This window comes from Orycteropus afer, unplaced genomic scaffold (assembly GCF_000298275.1).
Source record: "Orycteropus afer afer isolate SDZICR_OR568_19922 unplaced genomic scaffold, OryAfe1.0 scaffold00082, whole genome shotgun sequence".
Classification (NCBI taxonomy): domain Eukaryota; kingdom Metazoa; phylum Chordata; class Mammalia; order Tubulidentata; family Orycteropodidae; genus Orycteropus; species Orycteropus afer.
This window is the reverse complement of record NW_006921669.1, coordinates 627,023-641,106: the sequence shown is the minus strand read 5'-3', so window position 1 is coordinate 641,106 and position 14,084 is coordinate 627,023. Positions and strand designations below refer to the sequence as shown.

At 40.9% G+C, this 14,084-nt stretch overlaps 1 protein-coding gene across 1 annotated transcript in view; it reads left to right on the top strand.

Moving 5' to 3' along the window:
* The window catches only part of SORCS1 (sortilin related VPS10 domain containing receptor 1), a 682,844-nt gene that overhangs the window by 567,376 nt on the left and 101,384 nt on the right, over positions 1-14,084 (top strand). Inside the window, exons 11-17 of the mRNA XM_007941533.2 lie at positions 557-659; positions 915-991; positions 3,621-3,712; positions 5,394-5,501; positions 7,169-7,286; positions 9,014-9,144; positions 13,148-13,261. Coding sequence (XP_007939724.1) covers positions 557-659; positions 915-991; positions 3,621-3,712; positions 5,394-5,501; positions 7,169-7,286; positions 9,014-9,144; positions 13,148-13,261 — 743 coding nt within the window. The remainder of the gene's footprint in view (positions 1-556; positions 660-914; positions 992-3,620; positions 3,713-5,393; positions 5,502-7,168; positions 7,287-9,013; positions 9,145-13,147; positions 13,262-14,084) is intronic.

The window sequence follows — 14,084 nt, the reverse complement described above, 5'->3', positions numbered from 1 at the left end:
ATTGTACTGCTCAATCCTTCTGCAGCTTTTTCTCTGCTGTCGATATTCCCCAGTTCTGAAAGGCCTTTTATCTTCTTGAACATCTCACTTGTGTTTCGTGTCTTAACAATCTTTGGCTCAGGCACCCACTTTCTCCTTGAAGATTTTCCCGATCCAGAGTTGGACATAGTCTCTTCACCCTTTAAAATATCATAATATTTTCTCTGCATCAATCTTATGACTCTTAAAATATTGTAATTTTGTAGTGATCACGAGAAATATCTTATGTCCTCTACTTTGATTGTAAACACTATAATAGCAGAGACCAAATTTTAGTCAGGTAAACTTCCATAAGCTACATAAAACTTAGTTAAATGACTAAATGGCAGTTAAGTCGGTAGGTTAGACCTAAAATGAAGGTACTCTCTCTTTTACCAACTTGGTAGCTGTCTTATACTTATGGGAAACTGTAAATTTGGGGATTGAAGCATGGATGGATGGATGAATGGATACTCTCAATCTGGGCTTTAGATATTATTTAAGCTCTAGTCTTTCGATGATACTCCTTTCTCCTCAGCCCTACTGTTCACTCCACCTCCATCTGAAGGTCTCAGAGAATCCCTACACATCAGGGATCATTGCCAGTCGAGACACAGCTCCAAGCATCATAGTGGCTTCAGGTAAGAAACTTGCTGGTTTGCTTGCTGTTGTAAATGGTTTTTATTTTAAGAATCTAGATATCTATATTTGGAACTTAGTGAGCAAGCTAAAAAATACTTTGAAAAGCCCATAAACAATTCACCCTGAAGTAAGAACGGTGAAACCCACTGCTCAGATGTTTGCCATCTAAATTCATCTTAGGCAATACAGACTTCAGTATAGTCCAGCTTTTGCAGAAAGATCCCTTCACTAATGATGATGTGTTCCTTATATAGGTAACATAGGCTCCGAATTGTCAGACAGTGATATCAGCATGTTTGTCTCTTCAGATGCAGGAAACACTTGGAGGCAGGTAAGAAAGTACCAGGCCAATATGCTGCAGTTTGGGTGATACAGTAATTGTCCAACTTGATTCAATGCTGGGGAATTATTCAGCAATGCTACACATAAACCCTAATGACTGCAAATGTGTTTAGCTTCCCTTTTTATGGAAGTCTTACATCTTTGAGTTCAGCAAATATTTATACAATTTTATTTTTATTTTGAATAAATTCATCCCTTATTCAGAGACAATGTGTAAGAAAGTTTATAAATGATAAAAAACCAAATTAATTCTAACTGAATTTTCCCCATAAAAGAAAACCAGAAGTCCAGTGGGTTTTTCATATAGGGAATGGGAGCCTGAAGGGTAGATTCTGTACCTAATACTGAGTTGCCTCCATAAATTCCCCTTGCCCTGAAGTCAGAATGGAGAAGGACGTAGTTATATCAAAAGAGCCATTACCCCAGTGGTGTCTTAGGTTTTGAAATCTCATGTCTAAAAGGCAGAGTAATAACCACCAGGATACATATGTTATGGAAAATAGAAATGGAATCACTTTAAACCATGTGTTTAGCTGAAATGCTTCTTACCTTTCTTCTGAATGAAAATTAGATACCCATGGCTTATAAAACAGGCATTTAATGAAGTTTAGCAATCATAACAAGATATGTGCCTGATGCATAGTTTTTGCACGTGAATAAATACATTTTAATAACCCACTGACATTTACTTATCATACAATAAATAGCACTGTAAATTGAAATGTAATGCACAAGTAATCACACTTAGCAATGAGAACACTTTGCTTTAAATTTTAGACAGGGATGTCCCTTGTCATGGTCCAGCAGCCATTTCCTGGTTTCAGGCCCTTCGAAGATCTTCACTGGGATTCTTATGTTTTGAGGGTAGCGGCATAGGGAAGAAATTTGCTTGATAAAACCTCAGAGCAATTGATCTTGTATTATTTGAAATAAACATTCTCTGGAGAATACTTGGTGAGTCAAGCTCCATTTTCCTGGAAGTCTCTGATCTTTGAGTGGACCTTGGATGTACAGTGTCAACACAAGGGGAAAAGTTTCTGTCTGTAGTGTGAGTCTAGGTACGGCGGTTCTAGCACAGGGACTGGGAGAGAATAGTGTGCATCTTATTGGACAGGATGTTTCCCGCTTGTCTTCAGTTGACTTTAAGTTGATTTTCCTTATTTGGAGAAAGACCTAATGATACCTATGCCAAAAGATAAGGATTCCATTTTATCAGAACTTCCCTTGACTGTCTTATAACTAGAGCATCTTTGAATTGAACAAGGATACCTTAATTCAATAATACTTGGAAATTTCAAAATAATTAGATCTGGAAAAGACACTGTAATGTTGCAAGTCTCAACTCCCTCACTTACTATGTGCATTATATTAGCAAGTCACCACATCTCTCTAAACCCTAATTTTCTCATCTGTAAAAATGAGAGAATTGGAGTAAATTATCTTCAAAATTCCTTCTGTGTAAACATGTCTAATATATGACCCTGCTAGTATTTGAACTGCCAGTGGCATGTGGCATAGCTTCCAGTATCATAACAACATGCAAGCCACCACAGCACGACAAACTGACAGACGGATGAGTTCAGATGGTTAGAAACAGTTGGAAGGGATCACAATAGGAGGTCCTGGATAAAGTAGGAGAAAAATGTGGAACAAAACTCAAAATAATAAAAAAGACAAGAATTACTGGTCTGAAAGAGACTAGTGGAACCCCTCAGACTATGGCCCTTAGACAACTTTCAAACCTACAACTGAGTTCACCCCCTGGATCAACTTTCAGCCAAACAATAGACAGGTCAATAAGGTCAAACCTAGCACCAGGGAGGTACACACCCTTTAGAGCAATCAACCAAACAAGTTCAAAAGGGCAACATTTGCCTAGAGATAAAACTCAGAAGGCAGGAAGGGATAGGAAAGAAGGCTGAAAGGTAAACACAGGGAGCAAGTAGGAAGAGGCTGTTAGCTTTTAGGGATTGTGATCAATGTCACAAAACAAAATGTGTGTGAATTGTTGAATGGAAACCAATTTCCTCTGTAAACATTCCTCCAAAGCACAATGTTGTTGTTGTTATGTGCCATTGAGTCTGCCCCGACTCATAGCGACCCCTCCTTGGGAAGCACAATAAAAAGTTATTTTTTTAAAATTGGTAATTGATGGGATTTACTTGAAAAGAAGAGAATATAAAAATGAATACATAACTACTACTTTATTTTAAACTTCCTTTATGTCACACATATATTATGTTATGTAACACCAATGATACATGCCCCTACCTTGGAAAGCATTGTTCTATAATTGTATTTTCCCAAAGATTAGGGAAACCTATTGCTACTGTAAGAAACCCTGTTAGTGCCATCCATGGTTTAGCACTTAGCTGCTAACTAAAGTCAGTAGTTCAAACTCATAAGGCTCCGTGGGAGAAAGATGTAGCAGACTTCTTCAATGGGATGGTTCTACTCTGTCCTGTAGGGTCACTGTGAAATAGAATCAATCAACTTGACAGCAGTGGGTGGTTATTTTTACCAAGAGTGGGAATTTTCTCCTTATATGAAAACGAATTCTCTGAAATCTGGCTGTGTGTGGATGTGAATGTGTGCATGTATGTGTTTTCCTCTTCTAGATATTTGAAGAAGAGCACAGTGTTTTGTACCTGGATCAAGGTGGAGTCCTGGTTGCTATGAAACACACATCTCTCCCGATTCGACATCTCTGGTAATGACACCTGCTCCCCATCAGACATATACCTGATACTGTGCAGTTTAGACCAATCTAGGAGTCAGGCTGCCCACCAAGTGTGACTGTGTTTGTAGCAAAATGTCAGAGTCTACCAAACAGAAACCACGTTTGAGCTATTAAAATAAGATTGTTACCTGCAGTTTTACTAAAGAGAGAGAAGGAAAAAGACAAAGAAATACAAAAAGAGAGGGAGAGAGAGAGAGAGAATAAAGAAAATTAAAAACAAAAGTTCTGCCCCTACAAGAGAAATTGCCTTATAGTTTTCAAATATGACAATTCCCTTCCAACAGCCTTGTTCTTCCAGCACAATTGTGGATAAAATATGCTCACTTTTAGGTTGTCTGTGAGTAATGTAACTTCTTGCGTCACTTTTCCAAATAATGTTTCCTGGAGTTTCATTTGCATTATGTGCATTTCACTCAAGGGTAGCAGTTCCTGACACTTCTGCTCCTACCTCGTTTCTCCTGATGCTGTCTCTTCTGCAGTGACCTTCTGCAGCTCAGCCTGTAGGTCTTCCACAGGTGGCCATATTAAGCCTTACTTCCAGAGGGGTTTCCATTAGGTTCCTTCATCTGTTTTGAAAGTGGCTCTCTCCATGTGCTAGCTCTTCAAGGTCAAAAGTATAGTGCTTCTCCCAGTGTTAGTTGCTTTAGTGTTGGGTACAAAGCTGCACCCAGAGCACCTGACTTCAGTTTAGGAAATGGAATTAAGAGAAACAACAATTGAGCTTGAGGAAAGGCATCTTAAGAGAAAGGCAGAGCAAAGGGAAATGGCTGTGTGACAGGCCATGTTGCAGATTTCTCTCCTCTTGCTCTCAAGAGCCTGTGCCTCTATACCCATCCATTCAGTGAGGTCAACCAGAATTTGTAACAATATAAGAAGGACGTCACTTAGAGATGGACTGATTGCAGTCCATGTAAGTATACCTCATAAGAACATTCATCTTCAGTAGTAAGACTTGCTAGCAGATTGAGATTTTGGAGAGGATTACATTAGGATCTATGATCTCAGAAAATAGCCAAATTAAAAAAAAAAAATATATATATATATATATATATATGTGTGTATTGTTGTTGTTGTTATGTGCCATCGAGTCGGCCCCAACTCATAGCGACCCCTCCTTGGGTTTCCAAGGCAGTATCACTACGGAAGTAGGATTGCCCAACCTTCCTTCCGGGGAGTGGCTGGTGGGTTTGAACCGTCAGCCTTCTGGTTAGCAGTCAAGTGCCTTAGCCACTATGCTACCAGAGCTCCTTATATATCAAAGACTTGGTATTAGTTTGTTTTCATGGAGGGCTGTCCTTATTGCTGTTTTAACTTAGCTGGATCTCAAATTGCTTAGCTAACTCTTATTTCTACCTTTTGATAAAACCAAAAAACCAAACTCACTGTTACCGCCAAGTTGATTCTGACTCTTAGTGACCCCCCCATTGGATCTTTCTTTGCTAGTCATTAAAAAAAAAAAAAAATGTTGACATTGTGTTGACTCCAACTTACGGTGGATTTTCATATTCATATGAAAAGCTCACTTTGACTATGCCCCAGGTGCTTTCACCACATATTCTCTCCTGGTTGATACTATCTGTCTTTTAAAATTGGATTTTGTTTTTATTTCTCCTTTTGAGATTCGATGACTGGTACTTTCTTCTGTCATTAGGTTGAGTTTTGATGAAGGGAGATCTTGGAGCAAATACAGCTTCACATCTATTCCACTTTTTGTGGATGGGGTTCTGGGTGAGCCTGGGGAGGAGACACTAATCATGACGTAAGTGGAAAACTATGATTCTTAATATACTGAGAGTAAACCCAGAAAGATGTCCTATAGCAAACTAAGCCTGTTTGATTTGCTGCTGTTAGATTTGAAATTGTTCGCAAAGTCGGTGCATCTATAACAAGATTTCCCAGCAAGCAAGACAAATGTGGATAGCAATTTTCTTGGATCTTTCTTTGCTAGTCATTAAAAAAAAAAAAAAAAAATGTTGACATTGTGTTGACTCCAACTCACGGTGGCCTCGTGTGTGTTAAAGTAAAACTGTGCTGCAAAGAGCTTTCAGTAGCTGAGTTTGTGGAAGGAGATTGCCAAGCCTGTCCTCAAGGACATCTTGGGATGGACCCAGACCAACAACCTTCTGTCTAACAGCCAAGTGTATTAACTCTTTGCACCCCCAGGGACTCCGTGTTAGTTATTAGGGGACCCAAACTGAGGGTGCCAGCAGAAGGGGGCAACCTTTGTTTCTGTACTACATCTTGGGAAAAGTAGAAGTGATGTTTAAAAAACAATGCTATAAATTTAAAACCTTGATAATACAAATCTAGATATGCATAAAATCACAGGCACGTAAGAATGACTTCACTTTGAGGCAGAGCGCAGAACTTGGCCCAGTGCACACACAGAGTTTGACTTTTCCTTGGCTCTTTACCTAACCCAATTCCGAGGCATATTAGGAAAACCGCAAGAACAATCTGTTCTTGCGAAATTGAATCTGCGCTCGTTCTCGTCTGGAAAGTGGTGATCATTAATTTGTGAAGGATTTGATTAATTACTCTGTTGCCTGTGGGTTTCAAAATATGGCCCTTGCAGCAGAAATATGAAACTGTGATTTTTCCATCCCCTGGAAAACAGAGAAGGAAGGTTTTAAGGAACTTGATCCTGTCAGCAATGAAAATTTCAAAATCAGAGTGGAGAGATGGCACATTTTCTATAGTTTTTATTTCTCCTCCACCTTTTTTTTTTTTTTCTAAGTTGTAGCAACTAGTGAGTTAATATGTTTGTTCATGGTAAACACAACTATATGGTAATTTCTTCCAGAATTTAGATTTATCCAATTTTTATGTTTGCAAAACACAGTTTAAAAAAGAGCTGACCAAAAGGGTTCCCTTGTGGCTTTTAGCCACACCTGTGATTCATGATTTTCAACAAGTCTCTGTATAAGGAAATTAGAGTACAATGTTAAGAAATGATTATAATTGCTCAACATGGTTGCCTAGTTCCCCTAGGTACTAGCAGGAAATAAGATACCATGGAAACCTTGAGAGCCATGTTCATTAGCAATATGACATAGAAGTCTAGGCCTGGACCACTTTGAATGCAGCATTTGGAGTATTTTTCTGAATGATTCTTTTTATATACTATAGAGAAGTGGCCTTATGAGTCTACCTGCATGGGCTCTGACTGTATGAGTTATTAGTGACTTGACTTTTTTTTTTTCCCCACATTGGCAAACTCTCTTTAAGCTTCAACTTTCCCATCTGTGAAGTGGAACCAATAATAGCACCCACCTCATAAGTGTGTTTGGAGGATTAAATCATTGGATCCATGTATTGTGCTTAGCATTATACCAAGCTCTCAGGAAACACTCAAGCTTAGCTGTTGTCATTGCTGTTGGTATTGTTACTCTTGTGATTGTGTTTTTATCCTCCTGGACTCTGTAGAGTGTTTGGACACTTCAGCCACCGCTCTGAATGGCAGCTGGTCAAGGTGGACTACAAGTCCATTTTCGATAGACGATGTGCCGAGGAGGACTACAGACCCTGGCAGCTGCACAGCCAGGTAGGCAGAGAGCCGGAGTTGAGCTCTGGGTGTGAGGCATGGGGATTTGTGGGAAGAAGGTCATAAAGATACAGGCATTGGGGTTTTCTAGACCCGAGTAGCTCATCTAGTGCTTCCTGACATGTTTTGTGTTCTACAGGAGTGAACAAGCTCAACATTTACAGCTTGTTATGAAGTTGTTTCTGTTTTTATTGTGCTAGGATATAATGAGATAAAATTCAAATGTGCTTGGCTTAGACTTACAACTCAAAATGAAATACTTACTCAGCACCGAGATGCAAACATAATTCACCTGAACATGTCATATGGTTGGAGGATGGGGGCGGGGGTGAGGAAAGGATCTTCAATTTTATCTAGCAGTGCAAACAGAGACATAAAATAACAACATTATGCTGGGTGCGCTGTGCCGAAGGAACTCATCCTCTTCACTGCTGTAATTCCCTGGACTTAGGAAGCGCGTCTTGGGTCCTTCCAAGGTACTCATGGTACAAGAATGCAGAATTATTCATAGGAGACGTCCCTGGCCCTGGCCTCTCGGCTCTTCAGCTCATATCAGAACGTTGTGTGGGAAGCATCTCTCCTTTGATTTCCCCAGGCGGAAGTCATCTCGCAGGCCTCTCAAAGGGCAGGCGGAGGTTCTTGCTACTAAGCCACCACCGCATTCAGGCAGTGAGATATCATAAGCCCGAACCTAGGCTAAGGAATATATTTACATGCAGATGTGTTATGGAGCCAGTTAAAGTGAGTTTGCTCAAGAAAGACGGTTTATAGTAGATTAAACAAAACTCTGTTCTGGTCCTTCTGACACACAAAAGATGCTGTGTTTAATAGAGGGGCTGTGTCAGCTACAAACACCCACTCTATTCAGCGGCTCCGCAATGAAGCCATCTCTCATTAACATTGGTGATACTCCCTGCTTCGGGATGCACAGGCATTGTGATAGTCAAAGATCTTATTTATTTTGACGAGAAACACTGATTTTGGTTCCCTGGACTGTCTGGTAGACGAGTATAAAGCCAGTGCCGTGAAAGCTGTGTGGGTACAGGCGTAAGAAATCAGGCAAAATGGATCTTGCTATTTCTTAGCTGTGCTCTTCTCTCAGATGATTAAATCTGAGAGATAAATTGATAAATTGTTGAAGGTATAAATATTTCAATACAGGAGAATTTAAGTTAATTCCTATAGATTTCTTGGCAATACACTTGTTTATAGACTGCTTTATGATACTTACCTGTGTGTTCCTCCTAGCACCATACCTAACATCTTACCAAATTAAAGGGTACTGACTGCTTACGGAGTGAGGATGTTTTTGCACACACTCAACAATGTTTCCAAAAAACAAATAAAACAAACTCACTGCTGCTGAGTTGATTATGACTCATAGTGACCACCGCTGGGTTTCCAAGGCTGTAGATCTTTAATGGAAGCAGCCTGCCTCATCTTTCTTCTGCAGGGCAGCCGGTGGGTTTGAGCCAATGATCTTTTCATTAGCAGCCTAACGCCTTATCCACGGCACCACCAAAGCTCCTAAACCTGTTTAGGATTTCCCTTATACTCACCTTTATAATAAGGCTCCAGAGATCAAAAGGAAAATGCTGTTAGCACAAAGCAGACCGCCAGTGTCCAGATTACACTGAAATTTGAGAACATTTCCTAAACTGGCTGATGTAGGGCAAGGAAACCCCAAGATACCTGCCCAACAGTGTGTGATCTTTATCTCCTTTCAGGGGGAGGCATGCATCATGGGAGCAAAAAGGATATATAAGAAGCGAAAATCAGAGCGGAAATGTATGCAAGGAAAATATGCAGGAGCTATGGAATCTGAACCCTGTGTCTGCACGGAGGCTGATTTTGACTGGTGAGTTTGTGCTATTAACACATTGAGTCTTTCAGTATGTCCAGTCCATACTGGATTGGCCCTAATGAAAACTTAGATGGAAATGATGGTGACATGCATAGAGCTAAGTGCCAAACCTCATTTTCTGTTTTTTTTTTTTAGTGTATGTGTATGAAATTGCTTTCTGAGGACATCAGTGTTCACCAGCTCTGTGCATATGCATATAGGAAAACCAGGAGTTGCTTTAGACTTAAAACGTTTTAACATGTGCGTAGTAGTTATCTTCATCTATCTGATTTGTGAGGTATGGTGCCTCAGGAGAAAAACAGAGGTCCCATCGACTCTGTGTTGTTTCAGATGGCAAGACTGAAAACAATTAAGCAGACTTTTCATGAAGCCAACATCTTTGTGCCCATGATAAAAACTTTCTAGAAAGTAGCTAGCATAGCCTGCAGTGGAACAGAACCTTGTAAGGCAGTGGCTTTCCTGTGGCTGAGAGTTTTCCAGCACTGGTTAACTGACTTATTCATGAGACATTTTGAAGACCTTTCTGTGTTCAGTGCAGAGGTGGATTCAGTGGCCTTGCACAACTAGGACGGTGCATCAGTGGTGAAGATTACACCTTTACTAGGATTAAGTGTTAAACTAAACTCAAGAAAGCCATTGCATTCTTCCTGTGGTATTTGCTAAATGGAAAGCTGGCTTATGGGGCTTACGATCTTCATGCCTTCTTCTAGGTCAAGGTTTAGGGTTCAGTAGTAGTTGACAAATTATGAGGACTAGTAAGAAGGAAGGAGCTCTGGTACCATAGTGCCTAAGGCACTTGACTGCTAACCAGAAGGCTGGCAGTTCAAACCCACCAGCAACTCCTTGGAAGGAAGGTTGGGCAATCTACTTCCATAGTGATACCACCTCAGAAACCCAAGCGGGGGTCGCTATGAATCGGGTCCGACTCGACAGCACATAACAACAACAACAAGCAGGAAGTACAAGTATCCTCCCCTTTTCAAAAGTTCACTTTTCAGTACATTGCTTTTCCCGAGACCTACATCAGTACCTGTTTCCTCTAACCGAGAGGAATCCAAAGAGTATTTTGACTTTTATGGAAAAAGGTGAAAAGCAAAACTAGTGATCAGCATCTGTTTTGCAGTGAGCCATTAAAAAGGGAGCGTGCACCCCAAGCGGTGGCAGTACGGCCACCAAGATGCTTCCTAGACAAATACACTTAGCATCTCAGCATCCAGCTGCCATACTTTTGAACTGTCTGTATGTGTCAGTGTCATTTTAGGTGTTATGTGTTACTGAGTATGATTTGGTAGATTATTGTTTTAGGTCTGGGAACGCTCACACATCTTTCCCATATAAATCAGCGATGATTGGTTGTTCACTTCGCCATGTTGGCTTATGGAAGATTTCATAGGGACACTCACTTTTGGACAGTGGGGGAATGCTGTCACTCCCTTGGTTGTTTCCATCAGATTTCTTATCCCATTTTTCCTTCTTCTTTCTTTCTTTTTTTTTTTTTTACTTAAATAATTTTAGTCTAGAGAAAGCAATTGTAAATATATATGCTAATGTTAAATGACTAAAACTTGATCTGTATAAAAACCAAGGTCATTCCTCTAACAATGTGATCATTTACTTATAATGGTGTAGCAATGCCAGGCCAAATATCTGGTCATGAGATGCTGGGTACACACACACAACACATATGTTGGAAAAAGTAAATCTTCTCTCACAGTAGATTTTTGAAACCTGGCTTTGAATAAATAGCACTGGGAAGGCCTGGCAAAAGCAGCCGCTGGCAGTTAGACTGATGACCCAAGTCAGCTCCCCTCTTGTTGGTGGACAAGATAAGTCAGAAAGCAGTGCTGTATCTCTCTCAGCTCAGTCAGAGGGCAAAAGAGCTTCAGTTGTGTTGTAACCTGCATTGGAATTTTGCAGTGTCCTCCGTAGCCAAGACTTCTGATTTAGTTAAAGCAACCTTAATTTATTACAATGTCAAAAATATCTTACCTCAGTTACCTCAGCCCTGTCCTGCAGAATTGTTATTGTTATGTGTCATCAAGTTGGATCTGACTCATAGCAACCCCTCCTTTTGGTTGCCGAGGCAGTATAACTACGGAAGTAGATTGCCCAACCTTCCTTCCGAGGAGTGGCTGGTGGGTTTGAACTGCCAGCCTTCTGGTTAGCAGTCAAGTACCTTAGGCACTATGCTACCAGAGCTCCTTCCTGCAGAATTAGCACTCTGAAATATAGTCACAAGATAAGCTTCCACGCGATTTTAAGTCATTCCTCAAATCCCTTTTCTTCAAAACCTTGATCGCCTCCCCTTCATCCACCCTATCCAAGGAGGATTTGTAAAGAAAGGCCACATGCTACATTAGTGGTGGAGCTTTGGCCTTACCAAATAGCCATTCATTTGCAGAGAGCAAATTTATTCTCTGTTAGAAAATCAGAGAGACAAAGTGAGATGAGATGTTCCAATGGACTGATTTCTCCTGGAAACATTTGCTTCCACAGGAATCTCTTCTTCCAGGTCCCCAGATAACTCAGTCTTTGTTGTTGTTTTTCTGCTGCTCTTGTGAACTGATCTACAGTGATGAGAACAAGGGTTCGGGAAAGCAATAAGGTTTTCCTCCCCACATTGCTCTCCTCAGTCTTGGCCCAATTCTTAGGATCATTCGGGTTTAGAATCTGCTGCTCAGCCCCTTAGGTAAAACACATTCTGAGAAGAGGGAAGTGAATCATGACTCAGATGACTGTACAGTTTTCTGGTCAAATCTGAAAACATTTTGGAAGGTTCACCATGACCTTGTTAGGTTTCTCCCAGTGGCTGGCACTTCGGTGGCTGCATTGGCCTGTAGCATAATGAAAGGTGACTTGCTCCCTCCTGGGTCTTCCAGGCACAGTCCCCCAGATGACTTTGCCCAAAATTCTCTAACATTTGTAAACTAATTCCCTGAAGTGAACCCTGGGTGTCCTGTAGGCAGCCATTCTGAAATCATCTTTCCCGTGCTGTGTTGAACCAGCACCAAATCTGATTGGTATGTGCAGAATTCTAAGTGCCAGCTGCCTGGTGGCAGACCCCTTAGCTGAGCCTGTTTCTGCCTTTCCGACCCTCCTGTGCCAACATCTCACCTCCATCATACAGATGGGCCAATTCTTACTAACGCCTGCTGATTATTGCCTGCAATTTGTCTATGCACATGGAGGTGTAATTTGTTGTCATCCTGTGTGTCTGAGTTCATTCTCTGGAAGCCAAGAATATCAGCCCATTCAGCAGCCCCTAGAGTCAAGAGTGAGTGGAGACTGAAAGAGAAATCTTTGACTGTTTCCAAAGTAGAGGGAAGTTTTGAAGCAGTTAGTTCCAGCTGGCAGCGCTCACTGCCTAGCACAGAACATTTCCTTGGGCAGGGGTGTGCTTGAGACACTCCTAAAGGACATGTCCTTTTCTCCTGTGACTTAGCAGCATATGGTTCGTGCACAGAGAGACCTGGCTCAGCTCCACTCGGTAGATCCAGATGTCTTGGAAGAGCAACCCAAAGACAACACCAGTAATGAGGATTGTACCGTGTGTGACTACATAACACCCCACATTGGATCTGACACTGAAGAGTGGGCTTCCACCACTGTGTGTTTCTGATTACAGCTTTCTCTGGGCCCAACACAGGCAATATTGTATATCTTCCTACTGAGAACATAATCTGCTGTCTCAGCTTAAAGGGGTTTGGTTTGACTTATTGGACATTGTTCCTTCATCACTACATAGACATTTCTATTGCCTCTGAGTTGTGTTTCTCAAACTGAGTTCTGCAGAATATTGTCATGAGTTGATAATAGATACTGCCAAGAAAAAGGGAGAAAACAAGATTCCATTTTTGGAAAGTGTTGATTCAGCAAATGCCTGTTTTTTGACTGACTGATTAGAGTAAAAGTTGGCTACAAACTCACACAAAGTTGTCCTCAATGACAATGAATTTGCTGCCTACTGAAAGATTTCTCTTGGCTTTTTTTCCAACAGCGACTATGGTTATGAGCGACACAGCAATGGTCAGTGCCTGCCAGCATTTTGGTTCAATCCATCCTCCCTATCAAAGGATTGCAGCTTGGGCCAGAGTTACCTCAATAGTACTGGGTAAGCATCCCTAAGCAGGGCTCTGTGAGACTACTTTTTGCTTTTCAGTACATGTTAAACTTAGAAAACTACTGCTGTCAACGACCAGGCTTATTTCATTACTGGAAAAATTGTTTTTATGCACCTTAATAATGCCACACAGCTTTGCATTAATAGTGCAAGTTTCATCTGAGAGTAGTAAGACCCCAGTTACAAATAAAGAAGGGAGACCAAGTTTCTTAGATAAAGATTATGTGTGTGTGTGTGTGTGTGTGTATACACACACTCATGTATGTGGATTTATTTATTCATTAATTTACTTATACTTTCTTTCTGATTGAGTTAAACACATGAGACTACCCTTTACCCTTGCCTCACTGCATCCTTGTGAAGAAGATCAAATCGATACTTCTTATAGGCATTTCCTGTTTCATAGGACAGGAAACCAGACTCTGAAAAGAAACTCATTGGCTTCTCAAGAGTCTACTAGTGTTAGTAGGAACATGCTTCACCTTCTTCCTACATCCAATCACGATATATCTAAGGCTGCATTCTGATCTTTATAATCCTGGAATTAGATTCTAGAATTTTGTGTTTAATGTTCTGTGTCCTGGGACTTACCACATGTTATTTATAAAAAATATAAAAGGAAAATATCTCATGACTTTTCGTAAGTGTAATTGATGTTGTTGTTGTTGTTAAGTGCCGTCGAGTCGTTTCCGACTCATAGCAACCCCATGCACAGCAGAACAAAACACTGCCCGATCCCGCGCCAGCCCCACAATCCCTGCTATACTTGAGCCCATCATCACGGCCACCGTATCAATCCATCTCGTTGAAGGCC